Source organism: Vigna unguiculata, chromosome 11, assembly GCF_037176805.1.
Source record: "Vigna unguiculata cultivar grain cowpea cultivar isolate G323 ecotype 2 chromosome 11, ASM3717680v1, whole genome shotgun sequence".
Taxonomy (NCBI): Eukaryota; Viridiplantae; Streptophyta; class Magnoliopsida; order Fabales; family Fabaceae; genus Vigna; species Vigna unguiculata.
In genome coordinates this window covers 46,386,828-46,408,612 of record NC_140802.1, presented here as the reverse complement: position 1 = coordinate 46,408,612, position 21,785 = coordinate 46,386,828, and the positions used below count along the sequence as shown (strand labels likewise).

Genomic DNA, 21,785 nt, shown 5'->3' with positions numbered 1-21,785 from the left:
TTTCTCACAAATCGTTCTCATCTCCCATTCTCACCTATTTTCTTTTGTTTCTTAAAGAGAAAAGGATCTACTATTTTTGCTCTCATATATAAGTTGTTGTCTTCCATTCTCGAAAAAATAAAGAAGAAAGTAATTCTCTCGTATCACATGATAGTGAAATATTAGTTTAATAATTGTATATTAATTTATTTAATGAGCTTGTATATTAATTTTTTATTTTATCAACATAAAAGAAAAAATATTGTATTGTGTGTTTTTTTTAACTGGATTTTAAGTGTGGTTTGATTATCATCGAATTTTCTTTTGATATTTACGTCTCTCAGTTTTTTATTAGATTATGAAAATTTATTTTTTAGTATTTTTTTTAAATAGGTATACAAATTCAAGTCTTTCATATATTTATTTGTAATCTTTTTTTTTAGTTATCGTTATACTAAATTATGTATTTATTTTTATTATATTAGTGACAATAATTAAATATATAAATTTTGAACGTATTATTTTGGCTCTCCCGACAATGTTGATCAAGATCCGCCAATGCGTGAAACGTTTTTTCAACCTTGTTGTCGTTTATTTATTTGGAAGTTCCTAAAATTCCAAGAATGCAATGTTTTCGAATTTTGAATCCTTATCATCAAAACACCATGTGAGGAAAATAGTGCAGAATGTTCTCTACAATTCTGGACCTTTGCCCGTTTTTCTGGTCCTTCTTAAAATGTCGCGTATTTTTGTCCTCTTATTTAGGCAAATTAGTTCTGAGACGTAACTCTAAAACATTAATTGGTTCAGGTCAGCGTCACCGTCTACTACGTGGTTAAGATCTTATAAAAAAGTTGAGTCCGTTTAAATACGGGATTTTGAACCTTTGTCTCTTTCTGTGAGTTAAATCAGCAGCACCTTCTCGCGCAATGGACCAACTAATATTGAAATCAAGTTTAATATAATGCATTATTTATATATATATATATATATATTAATATTAGATAAAGTTTAAAATAAAGTTTTTAGTAGTTAATTGAAATCAAAATCAGGTTGTTGTCAGAAACTAGGAATTAAATATCTATCTGATTTTGAATAAATTTAATAACTTTAATTTGGATCTATACCAGTTATAATGGATTTATATTTTAATTTGGATTACGTATTTGTGTTCGACTCGTGTTTGATACTTTAAGATACTTTAATTATATTTATCAAATAAGTATCTAATTTATAAAATTGTAATACATTACAATAAAATTTTTAAATAGTGACTAATTTTAGTGACAAAAATAATTATTCACCGCGTGTGACCAAATTAACAACTAAAATAGTTCCAAAAAATTATAATCAGTCTTTAAATTGATAATTAAAATAGTTTCAATTATGAATTGGTTTTAAGATTGGTCACCAACATTAATTACCAAGTTTTGGCTACCAAAATAATTGGTTGAAAATTTAGATTCACATGTTATAATAATCTTATATTTATTATATATCATCTCCTATTATTTTGAATATAAATATATTAATGTACCAGATACATATAGTATTCCTTGAAAATTAGTCATTATATTTCTGTAATTTATTTTTAAAATGATGTGACCTTTGATCAAGAATAATATCATATTAAACTGAAATTATCTGATTAATTATTGAAGTTAAACTCTCATGAGTACAATACATGAAAAAAACCCTGATGAATAGACAAAGCTTCGGGATAAGGAAAAGGTAAAGGTAAAACTTTATGTTATGACGTAAAAATACAATAAAACAAAACTGGTCAAAAATTGGTCGAAGCAAATAATCAAGCGATAAAACAAAAAGGACAATGATATTTTAACCCATCTTTTTTTATCCACTTTGAATCCATCACTTTAATCACCATTAGATTATCACATCACATTACTAAAAAGAAATCAAAATAGATAATCTAACGATAAGTACAATACTAAATTAAAAATAGATAAAAAAAGATAGATTAAAATATCATTTTCCAAACAAAAATGAAATGTCCTATAAAAAAATCAAGCAACATAATTATGATGAAGAAAAGTAAAGTTCCCTTATACACCAAAACCAATATAATCTGGAAACATAACCTTAACTTAAACAACAAACATGCTATAGTCAATGGCGGATTTTGAGCAAAAATTTTGGAAGGGCTAGAATAATATAATTTTTTGATCATTTGATTGGACCATTAGTATAACACTTTAAAAAATGACTCTTCTATAAAACAATTGGATCGTTAAATTGGATTATTAGTATAATGTTTTAAATACTTTAAAAGATGTGAAGAAATATAATTTAACTGGTTTTCATCTTCACGTGTAGCTTTCCTTTTACTACTCCTACAAAATAAATTCATTATTTTATTCTTCATCGATATGCTTTTTTTTAAATATACTAAAAAATAATTTATCATAATCTAATAAAATATTGAGAGACATAAGTATTAGAAGAAAAATATATTATAATCAAGTCACAATTAAAAATCGGTTATAAAAAACATATAATACATGTTTATAAAAAATATATAATACATGTTTTGTTTTCTTTTATTATCATAAAAAGTAAGTATACAAAAGGCTCATGATATAAAAAATAATTTTAATAACTATTAAAGTAATATTTCATCATCAAGTAAGACAAGAGAGAGTTACATTCTCTTTCTTCAAGAAATGAAGGAAACAGATGAGAAATGAGAGCAAACATAATGAGTACGTGTCTAACTTCATTTTTTTTTTTCAAAAAACATATGATAGTGAGAGATGAGTACAATTTTGTCAAAATTTTAAAAGACAGAAGAAAATAAAATTATTTTAATAAATGTTTGATTTAATTACTCTTTTGGTTATTGTTTCCAAAAATGTAAGTTGATCTTCTTGTTCTTTTACTTTCAATTTAGTGGCAATTTGATATTTTTAGAAAAAAACAGATACTAGAAGACTAATTAAACCTAAATATTTTTTTATTTTTTATTATTTATTAACATTAAATATTGTATTTTATAAAATAAATAAAGAAACACAATTTAATTATCATCAATTTTTAAAATATATTATTTATAATTTTAAAATTTTCAAAATTTTTAAAAATTAAAAAAGTGGATATATAATTTTGAAAAAAATCAAAAATATTTGGAGGTCTAGGCCCTCCCTACTCCTATGAGGCTCCGCCTCTGGCTATAGTGTTTATTTATTCCACACCACCATAGGAATAATTTTATTCACTCTAAATAAACCAAAGTATACAACTTATTGCCAAGTCCAACAGTAAGTTAGACCTATTGATAAATATAATACAAAGAAGAAAAAAAAAATACTAATTATATACAACTTGCATCATTCCAGAAACTTCACCATGCAATGTATTGAATAATGTGATCACATAAACCAGATAATTTAATTTGTAATAGCTTTTTTGGCCTCATTCTGGTAATCATCTTTTTCTTTCAGCCATAGGTCAGCAAAAGCACAATTCTTCCAAGCTTCAAACCATGGTCCTCCACGAGTATAATGAACAGCCTTAGGAAAAGTAGTGGGGTCACTCTCAACAACCTTGTTATGTCCCTCAAGGAAGTTCCAAACAAAAGGAATCGACCCAATTTCATCATCTTGCAGCCACTGAAACCTGTGAAGAAAAGCACCGGTTTGTGTGTTCACAATTTCAGGACTCAGAACACTGTTCTTGGGGTGCCCACAATTGTACAACACCATAGAAGACCAATTCTTTCTGGGATACACAGTTTGCACTGCCCCATCCATTTTTGTTGTCTCCTTTGGAGCATAATCATGTTGCACACACATCACAGCATACTTGTCATCGATCAAATCTCTCAGCTCTCTGATATCTGCAAGATAGAGGAAATCGCAGTCCACAAACATTGCCCAACCTTCGTAGTTCGCCAATTTTGGAGTCAAAAACCTCGAAAACGAAAACTCTGTGCTCTCGTATTGGTCCTTTTCACGCCAATACAACCCGTTTTTTCTCAACTCTGATTGCTTGATCGGTGTGATCTCAACTGGGATCGAAGCTTTCTTCAAGATCGAGTGGCAACAAACCTCGTAAGCGACGTCTTCGCGTGGATCATAACCCACGAAAATCTTGAAGGGTTTCAACACATCACCCCCTTTCGCCATCTCACCGCACTGTGTTCAATGTTCCTCTTTGTTCAAACAATAAAACGATTGAAATCGAAACTCTTAATCCGGAACGATATCAATGAGAAATTCCCAGGAAAATTATAGAGAATATAGAAGCTAAATCTAGTGCCTTCTAATTTTGGAAGGGATGTAGAAACCGCATGTCATTTGGAATCAGATAAAAATTGAACATGGAAAAAAAAAAAAAAACTAAAGTAGTCAAATAAAGTAATCCCAATTTTGAAGGGGAAACAAGTAAATGAAATGTATAATAAGTAAGTCTTGTGTTTGGTGGAGGAATGAATGGGTGGTTACTTTTGGGTGGAATAACAAAGTTAGAACAAATATTTGTTCACCATATTTTATCCAACAACCACGACTCTGAAAATTGTAAAAAAATTATACTCATACATGATAATAATAAATAGGTTTAAATATTTTTTTCGTCCTCAATTTCGTAGTGTTTGCTGCGGATGATCCTTATTTTGACAGAATATTTAAAATGATTCTCATTTTCAGTAAAGAAGTAACGAAGCACTGTATAGTTGACACTGTTTGTATTACGTTGCATTGGGGTATGTTAATGATTTAAAAAGCGTCACAGAAAACGACCAAATAAAATAAGAATTGCGAAAATGAGAACCATTAATGAGAACTATTTTAAATATTCTGTCAAAACGAGGACCATTGCCAACCAAATAAACCTAATAAATATAAACAAAATTTGAGAGAGTGTCAAATATGATTTGGGATAGAATATAGTTTTAACGGGTGTCGAAATAAATTGGGAGATAAGTTAGTTTAACGTTGGTTGTAACATGGATTTATAGTGATGAATTAGGGAGGTAATTATTTATTGTTTGCTAAATACAAAATAATTCAGTGTCTTATTTCGGAACTACGTTATAGATTTTTTAATGTCTTTATCTTGTTTAACTTAAAGATGAGGTGTCTTGGGAAGATATTTCAGACAACAAAATATTTAACTTTTCATTTTTTTTATAAATAATTATTTTCAAATTTAATTTTATCTTGACTGATCTCTGTTTTTCTATATTTTAGTAGTCATCATTAATTTAGTCAAAGTTTTCCATCTTTATAAAAATAAATTTTGAGCTATTTCTAATTAATTTCTAAAATTTATTTTTATAAACAGTTTTTCTGTCAAGCTGTCTTTAAAATGTTTATCTTCAATATTATTAACAAATCATTATTGTTTTTGGTTCATTTTGTCATATTTTTTTCTCATATTTAAATTTATAAAATAAGAGAATAAATACAAACAAGGCATATTATTTCTATTTTCAATTCACTATGTTTTTATATTTGAAAACGTGATTTTTAAAATAAGTAATCAAATAATTGGATTTAAACAAAAAGTAGTTGAGGTTTTTTCTTTTGTCAATAGTTTAACCCCGATCTAATATAAAAAATATTTGTAAAAGAAGTACCTTTTCAAGAAAAAAAATCGAAGTTAAAGTATTAATATCAAAATAAGATAAAATCTAAGAATTAGTTGAAAAATATATTTTAAAAGCTTTTATTTATATTGAGCAATATTTTAAAACTAGCGGAGATTAAAACTAAAATCTAGAGTGCTTATCTGTGAAAAATAGCAAAATCAAGATAGATAATACCTCTTTTTTTGAAAAATAAAATTAAAATTATGTCATATTTTAATTATGAATTCTGCTTATATTACTCACTAAATGCACTTGAAAACTCCTGATACTAAGCTATTTCTAATACCATTTAACATTAGTAAAAATTTATTAAGAATACATAACTAAGTAAAAACAGTGAAATAAAAATCAAAACCATCTAGTTTTATAATTTAATAAAATTAATTAATAATAATAAAACTGTAATATCCATATTTTTCAAATATAAAGATTATATATATTCGTTGATATTTGTTGGCGGGAAACACTCACTTTTCGTGCTGCCAACGCAAACTGCGATTCAACTCGTTTCTCGTATTACCGCTTTGCTCGCTTCCGTTTCCTCTGATTTTCGTGGCCGTTACCTTCAGCCGCCGCCGCCTTGGCAGAAACCTCCGCCCGCCCGGCGCCGGTATGAGTCTCTTCTCCTCTCTCTTGTTCTCTAATTGAATTCGCAGAGAGATTTGAAAAACACACTAAACCGCTTCTTCTCCGTTCATAGTTATGGACTCAACAACTTCAACACCTTCGCATGCCACATTCTCTGGTATCAATGTTTCTTAGTTCCGAGAATCAGATTCGTTAATCGTTATTTTATTACTGCCGCAATTCTGTTTGTTAAGATAGTAAATCGCATTTGCCGACAACACGGAATTGATCTCATGCTTTCTGAAACTCTAATACTGTGACTCTTCTATACTATTGCATCTCTATTTTGCCTTTGAGATCTGTTTTTAGCTAGGGAAGAAGAAAAGGAGCAACAGGAATAGGTTGAAAAATACTTATGTCCTCCATGAGTAGAAGGATATTTTAAGAGTCATTAGGAATTTAATTTCCTAGGGAGAATGATCTATTGTTTCTATTTTCTTTTAGATTTCGAGTTTCTTTCTTTGAATTTTATATTCGTGCTTTCAAGCAATTTGATAGGAGGGTGAAGTAGCTAGAGTGTATTTTTGGAAAATTGTTATAAAGAGAGTTATTCTCATCAAATTGATCCGAATATCTGATATAGTGTGCGGACTCTGTTTCTTCACCTAAAACCACCCTTCATTATGAAATTCTGCAATAATTCTTGTAACTCTTATCTTAATGTATTGTTTTAACCGTGTATTCAATGATGACATCTTGACGGAGAGCTTTGTTACATATTTAAATTTTTAATTACTAGAAATGCATTTTCTTCTTAACTCGTTAAGTTTAGAACGAGGTCATTGTTACGTACTGTTGTAGGTACAGCTGGAATCTGTTTGATGAGAAATGCTTGGAAAGAGGATCAACATCCATCGTTCATCAATTTTATCTCCACTTTCCTCTCTGCAAATTCTTTTCGCCTAAACTTTGTCCCGATTGACCCGGTAATTCCAGTTTTTTGTTTTTATCCCTGTTCTTGTCTCGTTCCTTTCAAACACCTTTCAACTCTGAAACATGAGGACTATCCTTGTAGGACTTTATATTCAATTGTGGGGGGTTATCTGTAGCCTTCATTTTTGTGACAAACTGGGACCGCTACAATGTTGCTTCGATCTTCAACAGGTACTTGGTTGATGTTTTGGAGTCAATGCCTACCTTTGAGTGGTTCTACAGGACTAAGAGTTACGAGTTTTATATCTGATTCTAATTTTCCCGTGCAGAGTTAAGAAGCTGAAGATGCAATTTGCAAGGTTTTACGTGGTTATCACACTCCCAGCAAAAGAGCAAATAAATTCGTTTATTCAGTCATATTTCACGTGAGTTTTATTACTTGGGTTATGATTGATATGGTTTGCTATGTATGACTTGAATAATGGAAAACAAGGATCATGGTTATGCATCTGTGTGCAGATTTGGTATGGTGATTGGGAAGCCTACATTTGTGCCAGTTCAGGACTTGGAGATGGGGTTTGAAAAGATGGTAAAAATAGCCCATTCTTCTGGAGGTAGAACCAGAATCTTCAAACTGTATTTGTTCAAATTTATGTTTCTCATTTTCCAACTGATTGCAGTGTACAAGCAAGAAAGAATTGGAGAAAAATTGAAAGATGAGGTCAGTGGTTGATTCTGCATTCATACACTGTGATTGTGCTTGGAGTCCCTCTAGAAATTAAAAAACATTGATGTACGAATGTTGTTATGGGTTTTGAAGAGGAAGCAGTTGGTGCAAAGAATGGACTTTTACCTTAAGGTGGTTACATCCATCCCAGGCATTGACAATCACGATGCAAATGCGGTGAATTCCTCTATCATGTGGCAACTACTCTTAAGTTTAGCTTTCCTATTTTTCGTTTCTTAATCTTAAGTTGCTAAAGCCCAGAATTCTTGATTGTATAGATGTTTAAAACTCGTTAAGATAAAACAGCCATACATATACACACACAAACACATGTATGATGTAGTGCATTCGTTATATACTTACTGATAACTGGACAAATGAAAAGCTCTGAATTTGTTTCTACATTAGAGTCATGCAACTCGTACAATTTATAAGGATAGTGACCGCATAATAATAATTTAGTCACGTGCGAAACCATGGTAGCCAAGCATATATAGCTTGATTTGTTTTCTTATTCTGATCATTCAATTCAGCTCAGTCAAGCTGTTGGTTCTGTCCAAGCAATTGCAAAGGCGTCAAAAGAGCAAATTCTAGAGAACACAGATCTTTCTACAGACAAGGCAGAGTTGGTTTCAAGGTTTCTCAGGGACCCAAAGTTTTACTCGCGTCCCAAGATCAATTGATGGCAGAGTAATCCAGGTTGGACTTGATTTTGCCAAATGAAATAAGCATTCTTCTGCACTGTTTTTATATGGGATATTTGTTATTTTCTTTATCTTGTTAACTTCTGTGAATCGTTATAAAATAATACTCGTAGTTCCAAATTTTGTTGACTGACAACCATCATAAGAAAGAACCATTTTCGTTGAACGGAAAACATCGTGATTTTGTTTTGAAATCAACCAGCTTTTTTACCGAATGAACGTAAAAAAAGTGTCAAATGTTTGGTGTGGTGTGACTTTCAAAAGATATGTGAACAGACGTTTGGATTTTGAAAAGTGAAAACAAACACACCCTTAGTCTTATATCTTGGTTCGAAGAAGTTTTAATTAATGATAGGCGGAAGCTTGACTAAAAAACACTTATAGCTCATTAGTCTGTTCTTAGGTTACAGTGGATTGACAACCCAATCCTAGGCCTTGCTGTCTGATAGTTATATATATTAGAAGAAACTGATGTGTAGACTTATCCTGGAATCACGATATATTCATTTACGTTTGAGATTTTCGTACACTAGTTTTTATTATTTTACAATCAGCAAATATACTTATTTATGTATTTTCTATTATATTTTTTTGTCATCGTGTGGTTTCTATTATTATTTTTAGTTAAATATATGTAAGGTTTTTTTTTTTTAATTTGATTTGATGTCATGTTCAAACCCAACCTTTATTATTTCTTCCGTAAACATAAAGAAATTATTATAGATCACATGTCTATTTTTGTTACAATTAACAAATATAATTATTTATGCATTTTCTATTTTATTTTTGTCATCGTGTGGCTTCTATATTATTTTTAGTTAAATATGTGCAAGTTTTTTTTATTTGATTTGATGTCGTGTTCAAACCCAACCTTTATTATTTAAGATATTTGGCAACTCACTCAAGGGAGAAATTATTTAAGATATTATTTAAAATATCCTTCTATCATTATTTTTAGTTAACTAACTTCTTCCGTAAACATAGAGAAATTATTATAAACCACATGATATTAACTAACTTTCACATTGCCACGTATTTACATTTTTCAATTTTTTAAAATTAGAATTAGATATCACATATTATGAGTTAGAACTGAATTAGATAGTACATATTATATATATATATATATATATATATATTATATTAGTAGATGATGATATTGTAATATTATTATGTTAATATAAAAAATAAATTTATATTTATTAAAAAAATAGAATAAATAGAGAAAAAGACAATGTTAGAAGAGATTTATAAAAAAACATGTAAAAGTAATTTAGTTTAAAAAAATAAATAAATAATTATATTGTAAAAAAGATTAAAAATAAAAAATTATGTACAAAAGAGAGTAATTTTTTAAATATAGTAATAGATATTTTTTTATCATACTATAGTTTCTGGTAAATGGGATAACTATTGATTTTAGTTTCTCAATTGTATTTGGCTTCTGACATTTCATTTATGAAAATGAATTAGTGATCCTTCTATTTATCATTTGTCTTGAGAGAGAAATGTAGTTTAGTTTCCCGGGCACGCTAATATTGAGATAAATAGCTTAAAATGTCTGGATAATTTAGGCTTAAAATAGAAAATAAGCAATAATTGTTCGACTTCTAAGAAAAAATAAAAAATAAACCCTTGTTCACAGATGATCAAGATCGAAAATGGGCCTGCAAGGTAATCTTCCATGTGTTTCTTTTCCCGCAATTTCTTTTTAGCCCCCTTAATCATCATAATAATACAAAACTAGAAATTTCCATGTGTCATGCTTTGATTATGTAAAAAATTGATCATAGCTTAACTTTTTTACGCCACAAACAATTTATTTGAAAATTTGATGATTCATGATATAGAAAAATTGATAATAATGCAGTACATTAATAACTTAACACATATTTTATTAGATTCATTGTTTTTAGTAGTGTCACTGCAAGGAAAGATCTTTTATCATTAGTAATATATGAATGGGGAAATCACATACCGAGTTACCCGGACTCGAACATTTATTGGAGGAAAAAGATAGCCGGAGAGTGTGAAGATTTTTCCAAGTAAACATTACTGATAGAAAAATATAATCTGTAACTATCTTTTATGACCCGCAAATAATATTTATTTATAGCTCATTTTTCCAGTTAACATTTAGTTATTTATGTACCCTTTTATTTTAGATAAGGTGTATTACCAATCATGTCAATAGAAATGAATAATTACGTTATATAAGAAAATAAAATTATATTACATTTTAATAACAAAGTTAGAAAATCCCAAGATGAAAGTAAAGCAGCGAATGTTGCCTGTATTCAAAGTCCAAAAGCTATTCTTTGCGCAAAATCTGGGCGTCTCTTGCTGGGCATTCTAACCAGTCCTGTGATCTGCAGCTCTGTAACTGCCTTACAAAAGCGTGCTCTATTGCAAACAAAAATTAAGGATGGTGATCCAGATCAATAAAATGCATTGCAATTGCTGAAGCTAGGGAGATGAAAATGAGAAATGTACAAATACAACAAATAATACTCACAACAGAGTTGGCTTAATACCTAAAATCATTTAAAAGATTATGACTCGAATCTAACTTGTCATGAAGTAGCCTACAATTGAAACTCATTTAAAGAACTTCCAAAACTATGGGTTTTTATATCTTACCTGTGTCTAAAGCAATTTCATGACAGAAATCAGTTACTGGTAAATGTACTTCCACTCAAGATTTTACATTATGACTCTTCAATGAAACTAACATTTCAGGAGCAATTTAAATGAGAAAGGGCAGATATAAGCAACAAAAGATGCGAGATTGCAATACCATAAATGAAAGGTAAAAGTCCAATTTTACACTCAATCTGGGTCGTACCCTCAAAACGGGATATGATTCCTTAACTTTGAAGTGCCCAGTTTAGCCAGTTAGTCTAATTTTTCATCATACGTTATGTAAATTAACATGAAAATGAGAATTTTCAATAAGTTTTGATGGAAAATGACATGAAAATGCTTGATCGTACTACTTAGAAAGCATTAGACAATTAAAAATTTGAAGGATCAAAATACACAAGACCCTAAGGTAAAATGTTTAGTCAATTAAAAAAGTTTAATAGCTATACCGTATATTATATGCAGTAGTTTGTAATTAGATGACAGTGTAATTTTACATTGAACGTGTTAGCTTATTTTCTCTGTTTCATATAGTTTTGAAAATGCTGGCATTATCTCTTCTAATGTTAAAATGCTATGCAAATAAAAAATGACGCAAAGACATAATAATTTTAGAACTGCTAACTAATATGGGACATCTAGCAATGCAATTGAAGCAATACAGCTACTGCTATCAAACATACTATGTTAAATGCAAAAACTAAAAGGATACTGAATTGACGCTTCGTTTTGGTCTACAGATCCATTTATAGCTTTTCTCTTCTTTGGTTGGGGGGATTGCTTTGAATTTTGCTTCCGTTTATTTTTATTTTGAAGAACAATTGTTCTAAAAGACTGAAACCAGTCATGGAGATTGATAAGATCTCCATGCTCTTGAGCCAGAGAATACCTGTAAAATACTACAAAATATTAATATCAAATCAAACCGACAAGTAGAAACTTCAAAGTTAAATGAAAGAAAATTTCCGTTTTCCATTATGGTTGAAGGGAGTCTAGATTCTTTTTTGTGTTCGTGCTCTGAGTACCTTCAAAATATATTGATTTTGATATATTAAGTGTGTTTTTAGTATATTTTAAAATATCAGTGTACTTTTATATTTAAGATTTCAAACTTTTTAACAATACCAAAAAGCCTAAATTGGGTAGAAGCTTACTATTTATGTTCAAGATTTAAGGGAACAAATCGAAAAGTTGCAAGAATGGGGATCCTGTATACAGGCACTCTATTCGATACTCACATAATTGAGGAATCATGCCTGGATGGCAATAGGGCATTGCCATTCTTGCTACAGCAGCCACACCTTAAAATCTTATGGAACTCCAACAGATCAACCTGAATTCTTCTTCTTGGATCTCCAATCAAAACCTATGAAGACCAAGAGTTAATTGTAAAAAGAAATCGAGTGCCTTAAACTTTGTGCAACCTAGACGCATTATAGAAATCTCATATAAAGAATATATGCAGGAATTGTATCTTGTTAATTGAAGTTCATACAAATAAACATCCGTAAACAACATGCTCATTTTCAAAATGCGATACAATACATGCTGCAATTTCATTTCATTCGTGGTGCATTAACCATGCCAAAGAAAAATGAGTCAGCGTTTAACTCAAGCTAAGGAATATACACAAATGGAAACTCATGGGAATGGCAATATAACCTGGACCAAAGAAGTTCATTTTATCCAGGTTAACAACAAAATTATGAAGCTGCACTTATGAACAGAAAAATTAATGGCCTCCCTAGTCTTAGTTTTAACTTGTAAGCATAAATAGAAGTCCTGATACAAATTAATGACATTTCCTCAGTTAGGCAAAGGTGTGCATGAGCTGGCAGTGTCTATAGGTAATACGAGGCTGCAAATTAAATTCCAACCGTACTCCTGTGAGTAAAGTAGTGATCCATCCAATGAAAAAGATAATCTAGGATGTCTTACCAATTGAAGCTTTTCAACATTCTTGAAACATAAAATTTCGTGGAAAGGCATGCCTTCAATGGGCTTCAAAAAATTCCTGTTTAATGAAAAGAATAACCAGTAACTTAACTTAAACACCAGCAATTAGGAAAGGCCAGGTGAAGTGCTTAATAATTTTTTTTTCTGTTTTACTTCAATGCAGCAAAAGCAATAAGATTTTCATATTTTTCACTATAGATTGTGTCAACAAGATTATGTAAAACAAAAAATAATACAAGTTATCTGACTGTTTATCACTCGAAAACATTTATAACATTGCTAGAGGCTTAGTGATTATAAATACGATTTAGAGATATCAACTTCGAAATACAAATATTAAGGATGATAGAATAATGCATAATTAATGAAAAAGCCGAGCATAAATCAACCGTTTTCTAACCTAAGACATTCATCAAACTATTGTCATGCTTTAATTAAATTTGGTAAGTTAAAACGAAAGGGGGTGCGGGAAAATGCAGTAGTGTTGGCAAACCAACAAATTGAGCGAACTGTTTTTCTTTTCCAGTTATTCAAGGTTAAAACTCAAACACCTTTCAAAAACGACCTATTCCTTCCATTTCACATCTCTTGCATCGTTGAGGCAAGCCTAGTGTTTGACAATAACTAGATTTAATACATAACGCTGCTTCTGCTACCATCCTAGCATAAACAGAAAACAAAACATAGTTAACGATATTAAAAAAAAAAACTTACCCAACTAGATAGTCTAAAAATGCGATAGCTTGTGAATTTGTCATTCTCGCATCCTTATCAGTGTTTACTGAAATCCTGGACGCATATTTCCTGGATATATAAATAATGCATTAGTTATCCAACAGAAAAAAGCTTTACTTCAATACCAATCTGTACACTTTGCATAAAATATGAATGATGTTTTCTTTTTTGTTTTTTGTTACAAAATAGTAATTTAGGAACAAGGGATGGTATCTCAATCAGAAACAAGAAAACCCCCAGACCTAAAGAGCGCCCAATAAAGTAATTAAATTTATCGTATCACGAAAGACTAGTGGACACTTGATTACGAACTGTCAAATATGAGTGATGGCTTCATGTTTACTCTAATTTGTTAATAGATTGAGTAGGGAAAAAAATTTAATGCAAGAACTGTGTGTGTGCTTTTAGTTCTTGCTCTAATAAGACTTAAAGTTTCACTTAGTGTACATTACAATATAAATACTTATTTTAAAGGTCAAGTTACGAAGGTGAGATTTCAATTGTCAATATGGAATAAAACTAATAAAAGCACCTAAAAGACTGCATGTAGATTTTGTTCACAGTTTAAATCGTGCGACTTCCACTTTTTAACAATGTATGGATTTTACCCTTCAAAAAGGGCATGAAGATTAACTTAATTTGGTCATTTTCTTTCGGAAAAAAAGGATAGTCAGGTAAAGTTTGGGTACCCAAACATCATTAATAAAGTATCCATCTCCCGGGTCATGGACTCAGTCCTCTGGCCTGATTTATTTTCACCGTTGCCAAAGCACAAGAAATAATTACATGTCCAGTAAATGATAGCTACAGTCAAATTATGATCCATAAAGAAATAACAAAGATAAAGGATTAGAATGTTACTTGGGATTGTCCTTGGAACTCTTGCGTGGACTCTTTCCATCTTCACATCTTACTGAAGATTGCAACACTTTCAGTTTGTCGTGAATCTGCAAGAAATTATTTGGTAATTATTTGCTTTAACCAGGAACTAAGTTGTACAAGATTTGACCATTAGCTGTCTCGATGAATGCAATAACAAACGGGTAAAGTGTTACAGGTTGCAGATTGATAGAGTTGTCTTTTCAAACAAAATGCAGTAAAATCAATAGTCTCTAAATCACAAAAGTATGTCACATACGACACCTTTACACTAACTTGCTAATGCTATAAATATATCCAACAAAAAAAACAATCAGCTAACTTCTTTATCTCATTAAGGAAGAAAAATTATCAACAAAAAAACCTTATCCCAGTAGGTATGGTTGAAAACATAGGTCATAGAATGTTATTCAGCTCGTTCATGAAAGAAAGATTATGAAGGAAGAAACATTATCAAGCAAAATACCTAATTACAGGAACCTTTGAAACAATCATGAGAACTTAGTTGACCACCATATGGAAGAAAAATAAAGCAATCTATCATATCATATAATGCACAAAGCCTTGTCCGCCTTGCCAACCCCACAAATTATACTTATCTCCATTCTGATGTAATTCACTGATCAACATAGAAACCATTGGTTTACAATTGCATACATGTTGGAAAGTTATAAAACTAATTTTAGATGGCATATCAGTTACTACTAATTATGTCTATATCAACTACTCCTTTAAAGCGTATAACTTAGATAATAGCAGTTAATAAAAGTCTTCAGAGATATATTCAATTGCAGCTGGCTAAGGTCAATAAGCACAATTCGCTTGCTGACCTTGAGCGCATGCAATTTCATCAATTAATATGTCAACATTCAATTATGGGATCCAATCCAATTACTCCAGAACATGGACTCAACAAGAAGGAAAGAAAACTCAGAAAAATTAAAATTCCCTGCAAGCATACATATGTGTATATTCAAGTTTAAGCATGCATACCTCTGAAATATCTGCAGTAAGTTTTTCCCAATTCTCAATCAGCTGATATAGCATCCCTGCGGGGAGATCCCTGCATAATTCCATTTTCCAATCAAAAATTGAATGCATTTGACAGAATAGACAAATAGACAAATAAAGAAGGAAGGAATATTTCAATTTAATCCCAATGTTTATCAACATGACTTTTGTGATGTCATCGTAATTTTTGGTTACGATATTTGACATCCTGCTCCTCTTCTTCTTTGAACTTAATAGTTTAGTATTTCTATTAGATTCAAGAAATAGAATACTTCATAACTTGGTGTTGCCAATATAAGGGTGTAGATGTATGCTGTCATCTTTAACATAGCAAATAGATTTTATTATTTCCTTACATATCCTTTCTCATATACTGCTTAAGAATGCTATCAGGAGAAATATTAATCTACATCAACGAGCTTCTCTAAACGAAGGACATGGATCATATCCTAGCTACCTCACATTTCGTGCTATCTGGCCAATATAACCACCGCTTTGCATGATGGAATATTGTTGACAGGGATCACTTGTGGAAGACAAACCACAATATCTTTCATTCCCCACATGATAATCAGGACCCCTTGACAGGTACAAATCTTGACTTAGAGCTTCACAAAACAAATCCAGTAGTCGCACTCTCCTATATTTTCCAGCTTCATATAGGCACTGAAAAAAAGAAAAATCAGGACGAACTCCAACTTAGCCTTGACAACAACTAATTACTGAAAAATTTCATTGGAAAAGATTTAGGTAGATCACGATGAATAAAAGATATTCAGTAACAATATAATGTAAAAACTACTTATTTCATCAATTTATCAATTACAATTCAAAGGAGTTTTAAAAGCAATGGAATTCCACCAATTAGGGTGGACGGATGATGAGTCCGAAGGGTAAAAAAGAAATTGCTAAATATTACCAGAACTGCAGTACTCCATAGTTTCTGTGTCGTCACCAATTCTGACAAACCCTCAGCCGTGCTCCTTTTGGTGTGATGATCAGCAATTTGATTCCTGGATTAATGTTAACCAAGTGTTGAACTCATTGTCTAGCAAATATTAATTGGATACAAAATAATTGCAAACTGTAGTACCTTGCATACAATGGAAGTTCATCTATGTATTTCAGCAGTGTCTCAGGTGATACTGCAAATTTACCCTCCTGTCAATCCAACCATTAAAATAATAAAACAAAAAGAAATAAGATGATAAAAATTGTTTAAAAAGACTGACAAGAAAAATTTTAGGCAAGTTTCTGATATTTATACATCATTTAATGTGTTCATTGGAAATGCTTGGAGCCAAAGGAAGTGAACACTCCGATCAATATTGTTAAAATAGTGTTGTGAGAAAATTGCATATAATGACCGTGCAATTAAGTCTCTTACCATGGCTCGGTACAATTGAGTAGTTAAGGAGATAGTGATGTTAATATGGATCAAACACTCCGTAACAAGAAAGATAATTCAAAAATTAGAAAAGTTCAAGACAAACCTTCTGATCTCCAGCCAGTGCTCGCCCATTTATGAGACTTAGAGGTTCCATTGAGAAATGCAATAAGCAAGCTACCTGAAATATATAGTCCCAAAACATAACATTCAAAATACAGGTCATATACCCGTTTACTTTGTAAATATGTCATACAATGAAGATACAAATAACACTCAGACATTCGGTAAGGTAAAAACTGTATTATTAACCTTCAAAGCTCTAATAAAGGATGTTATTGTCCCATCCTGGTTGATGAAGTAGTTCCTTAGGAAGACTGCCACTTTATGACCAATACTAAACATGGAACAATGTTTCACAAGAACAGCCTCAACAACTGCATCCATTCTCTCAGCTGGTGTTCCAAGCATAAAACTAGAGGGACACAAACGCTCAAGAGCATGTGATGGCAGAATGTTTCTCGGGGTATCCACTGTCGTTGCAACTCCAAATATGAAGATAATTGGCACCTTGATAATCCATTCACTGAAGAAAATGATGAAGAAAATGAAAGCCGTTGCATATCATCTAAGCAAAACTCACTATTATACCTTAAAATAATTAAACAGAAATTACAATCTCTAAATTTCAAAAATAATATACAAGGAACATATAAGCAGGGAGCCCTCAACATTTTCGGAGACAACGTAATAACATAATTTAGTTCACGTAGCCAACCCCATCTAATGGGAACAGGCTTTAACTTTTATTTATTTTTATGTCGTATATAGATGGTGAGGCCTCCATCACATTTGACCTAAGCAATAAAATAACCCAATAAAATATTCAAAATGCACATATCAAACCACATTACAAATATACTTATAAACATCCTAGCAAAAAGATGCCCAAACATACCTCAGCATCAAGATAAAATCAGTTAAGACTGATCCAGAACATCTCCCCAGGTCATTAATGATCAGCACCAGTGGTTTATTGTAGTTTACTTGTTCTCTATACCATGATGCTAAGATTGATATATCAGCTGACTGCACACAAAGAATTAAGAAAAAGGGAAGGTAAAGGAGACAGCACAAATGGAATCTGTCAATCTAATTATAAATAAACGAGTACAGAACTGACAGAAGCACCCACATCAATAACACATCCTACAAACTCTCGCAATAGAGCTTTCAAGCAACCAGCAATCCCATTTTTCAATGAAAACTCTAGTGATGAAAGCTTAGCCACATGGCATCCATGGGATTTCAAGAAATGGCCAAGTTCTTCAAATGTCAATATATCATCAACGAACTCTATGTTTCCTGCCAATCATACATAATTCAATATCAAGACTTTTTGGAAATACAACATTGCTCTCGCTTCTCAAAGCATTATGAGAGCATACTTACTGGTGACAACAAAAGCAGTGAACAGCTGCCCAGGAGTAGTATTATTAAGAACAGGAAAAGACCGAGTTGCTTCAGCTATAGTATGTTGTCCTAGCAACTTAGTAGTGTTGAAGCACTCCAGGACCCATTGTTGTATATTATTAAATACACTGGCATTGAGATCTCTTAAAACATCCTGCAGTAGAAATTAGAATCTTCACTAATTTTCTTGCTGTATCACTCAAGGGTAATGAATGAAAATAAATTCAGTGTGCACACCACAATATACACCAAAACCAATAGCAGTAAGGTGCAAGATCTGGTAGAGGAAATAAAGGACCTTAATGGTAGATTCAATCTTGGCCCAAACAGTGTCAAAAGCTTCAATTTGTAGTTGCTGAAACAAATGGAGATCACATTCCTCCGTAATACTTCCTCCCAACTTCTTTACACTCTGCGGTGATGAAGATAATTCATTTGTCTTGCACAATTTTGTCTGTGCAGTTGGTGTTCTATCTTTTCTCCGTGATGAAGCTTTATGAAGAACAAAGAATGGCTACAGGAAGGAACCAAAAAGAAGACTAAATCAGCACTCTGCCCGTATTAGATCGGACATAAAACCAAACTAACACTAAAACTGACTTCTACAAATTACGCTTTGTTATTTTCTGGCTTTCCTCCACGTTGTAATGAATATTAACCAATATACATCACATAACTTAGATTAGAAAAAACGAAGCGCCGTAACTAACACTGCAACAACGGATTGAAGATACCGATCCATGACGTCAACATTTTAGAGGCCTAACTCACATTTTCACTTGTTATGACACGCAAAATTAATTACTACTAAACAATTACTATAACTGCATTCACAGATATTCATCATGCGTTTGAAATTAATCAAACTACTGTATATAATTTCAACTAAAACAACAGTTTCATTTCCAAACACCAACCAAATACTAAAGTAAAACCTAGTCAGGAGTTGAAAGAGCGAAAACAAAATACACACAGCGACGTTATCATTCTCACGGGATATAAAATCAAAGCCGATATAATCAACTTGAGTTACAACCAAGATCAATAAGATAAAACCGATCACGCCATCATCAATAAGATACACGCACATAATCGAAGACTAGAACTCAATAAACTTGTCACCGATAACAATCAGTTTTCACTGGTCATTTACAGTGAAGCGACATTCGAAATTATAAATGAAACAGTGTTTTGTAGGACACAGGCAAATCAGTGAGACATGTTCATAATAATCAGAGAGTTACGGAAAGGGCAAAGGAAAAGAGAGAACCCGAAAATCATTCTCTTCAACTTCGGGCGTTGCTGTTGACGGAGGCATCGAATCGGTAACACACCGAGAAGGTGCCATCGAATAGAGATTTCAAATCTACTATGGACACGCGCGCAGAGAGACAGAGAGAGAAAGAGCAGAGAGAGAGGGAGAGGGAACAACTATGTGAAGAAGATGAGTCTCTGTTATGGCGGGAAAATCACAAGGGTAGTTATGGAAAGACATAACCCCGTTGAGAGCGTTTTTTTTTTTTCTCTTTGATTTTATTGTCTCACATCGAAGTCTATTCACTAGAAAGTTTTTTATTCTTAAAAAAATATTGGGGTTTATTTATTTATTTTAAAATATTAAACATTAAAATATAAATGTAAATAAATGCATGATAAAATAGCATTTAAAACCATTTAACAATTAAAAAATAATAATATTATCGACGATTTATTATGTTATTTAAAAGATAAAATTTAATGTTTTTCAAATATATCTTTAACGCGTGTGAGAAAAAAAACAAAAATTTTTAAATAAACATTAACATTTTTTGACACAAATAAGTCACACTTTTAGTTTTTCTTTTTCAAAATAAGAAATACATAGATAAATTATATTTTACACTCATTTTATGCCATTTTTTTCTTTTCACAATATATATGGTACATATAATTTTTTTCCCTTCTTTTCTTTTTTCCTTTTTCTATATATTTCTACTTTTTTGTTTTACATCTCTATTTTCTAAGGGTGGGCAAAAAATCCAGGTTTTCTGATCCAATCTATGATCCAATCCATTTAATATCCATTCCATTAAAAATTCAATCTATTTAAAATTCATTTTATTGAATCTGGATATCAATTTAATCTATATTTTATATATGTTATGGATTGGATATCCATTCTCGAAATCTAGATTTTCAAAATGGATAATCCAAAATATCCAATTCAAATTTTCACTTTATATTTTTTTTGTTAGGTTAGGCCAAAGGTTGAGATGAAGTAGCCAAAATTTATTCGTATTTGATTGAGTTGGCGTAACCCTATACAAAATTTGGCCGAATAAAGTCAAATTCTGTCAAGTCGGTCCCGATCGAGATTTGACCCAGTTGGTCCTGGACAAAATTTGGAAGTATTCGGCCAAATCTGTCAAATTCTTTGGTGTCAGCCCTATGGACACAAATTTGGATCCACATCCATTATTTGGATTCAAAATGGATGTGGATTACATTTTCGATAGGCTGACCCCATAGAATTTGATAGATTTTTTGTCGAGGTCGATGAGACCAAATTTCAGCATGGGATGAACTTGGATGAGTTTCGAACGAATTTCGGTCGGGGACGACGTGACCAAATCTGTCAAATTCTTTGGTGTCAGCCCTATGGACACAAATTTGGATCCACATCCATTATTTGGATTCAAAATGGATGTGGATTACATTTTCGATAGGCTGACCCCATAGAATTTGACAGATTTTTTGTCGAGGTCGATGAGACCAAATTTCAGCATGGGATGAACTTGGATGAGTTTCGAACGAATTTCGGTCGGGGACGACGTGACCAATTTTGGGCTAAGGTCGACTCGACAAAATTTCAATTGAGATCGACTTGACTGGATTCGACTGAATTTCGACCAAGGTCAATTTTGCCTAATACGACCAAATTTTGGCCAGAGTCGACTTGGCCAAATATGGTCACATTTGGGTAAGGGCTTGATTAGTCAAATTTCGGTCAGGGTTGACTTCACTAAATTCATCGGCCGGAACCGACTTGACTGAATATGGCCAATTTTCGATCACAACCGACTAAGTTGAATATAGTCAAATTTTGTCCAGGACTTAGTCGACCGAATACGGCTAAATTTGGGCAAGTGTCAACTTGACCAAATTTTGGTCATGACCAACTCACGTCTCACGTTCCACGTC

The 21,785-nt window shown here is 31.6% G+C and overlaps 3 protein-coding genes across 6 annotated transcripts; 1 reads left to right on the top strand and 2 right to left on the bottom strand.

Moving 5' to 3' along the window:
- Positions 1-3,015: 3,015 nt before the first annotated feature.
- LOC114169034 (protein CDI-like) lies at positions 3,016-4,352 on the bottom strand. The gene has a single exon (XM_028054047.2). The coding sequence runs from the start codon at positions 4,122-4,124 to the stop codon at positions 3,387-3,389; it is 738 nt and encodes a 245-aa protein (XP_027909848.1). The 5' UTR covers positions 4,125-4,352; the 3' UTR covers positions 3,016-3,386.
- Positions 4,353-6,065: 1,713 nt separating this feature from the next.
- Positions 6,066-8,668, top strand: LOC114170609 (DNA ligase-like protein). Of its 4 annotated transcripts, none has more exons than XM_085668672.1 (9): positions 6,066-6,200; positions 6,291-6,335; positions 7,019-7,143; positions 7,233-7,321; positions 7,420-7,515; positions 7,610-7,704; positions 7,771-7,811; positions 7,920-7,994; positions 8,356-8,668. In XM_085668672.1, exons 2-9 carry the CDS (start codon positions 6,293-6,295, stop codon positions 8,509-8,511), a joined length of 720 nt encoding a protein of 239 aa, XP_085524798.1. In that variant the 5' UTR covers positions 6,066-6,200; positions 6,291-6,292; the 3' UTR covers positions 8,512-8,668. The 4 variants fall into 4 exon arrangements, with proteins under 4 accessions (XP_085524798.1, XP_085524799.1, XP_085524797.1 ...); XM_085668673.1 differs by having other exon boundaries at positions 8,351-8,668; XM_085668671.1 differs by having other exon boundaries at positions 7,911-7,994.
- A 2,040-nt stretch (positions 8,669-10,708) lies between these two features.
- Positions 10,709-20,111, bottom strand: ORC3 (origin recognition complex subunit 3). Its single transcript, XM_028053793.2, has 17 exons — positions 19,876-20,111; positions 18,904-19,119; positions 18,585-18,759; positions 18,328-18,497; positions 18,091-18,221; positions 17,445-17,718; positions 17,239-17,313; positions 16,839-16,906; positions 16,665-16,758; positions 16,203-16,411; positions 15,728-15,797; positions 14,717-14,802; positions 13,835-13,924; positions 13,103-13,178; positions 12,403-12,530; positions 11,877-12,053; positions 10,709-10,924 (listed from the first exon to the last, which is right to left on the bottom strand). The coding sequence occupies exons 1-17, from the start codon at positions 19,951-19,953 to the stop codon at positions 10,819-10,821; spliced, it is 2,223 nt and encodes a 740-aa protein (XP_027909594.1). The 5' UTR covers positions 19,954-20,111; the 3' UTR covers positions 10,709-10,818.
- Between the last annotated feature and the right edge of the window lie 1,674 nt (positions 20,112-21,785).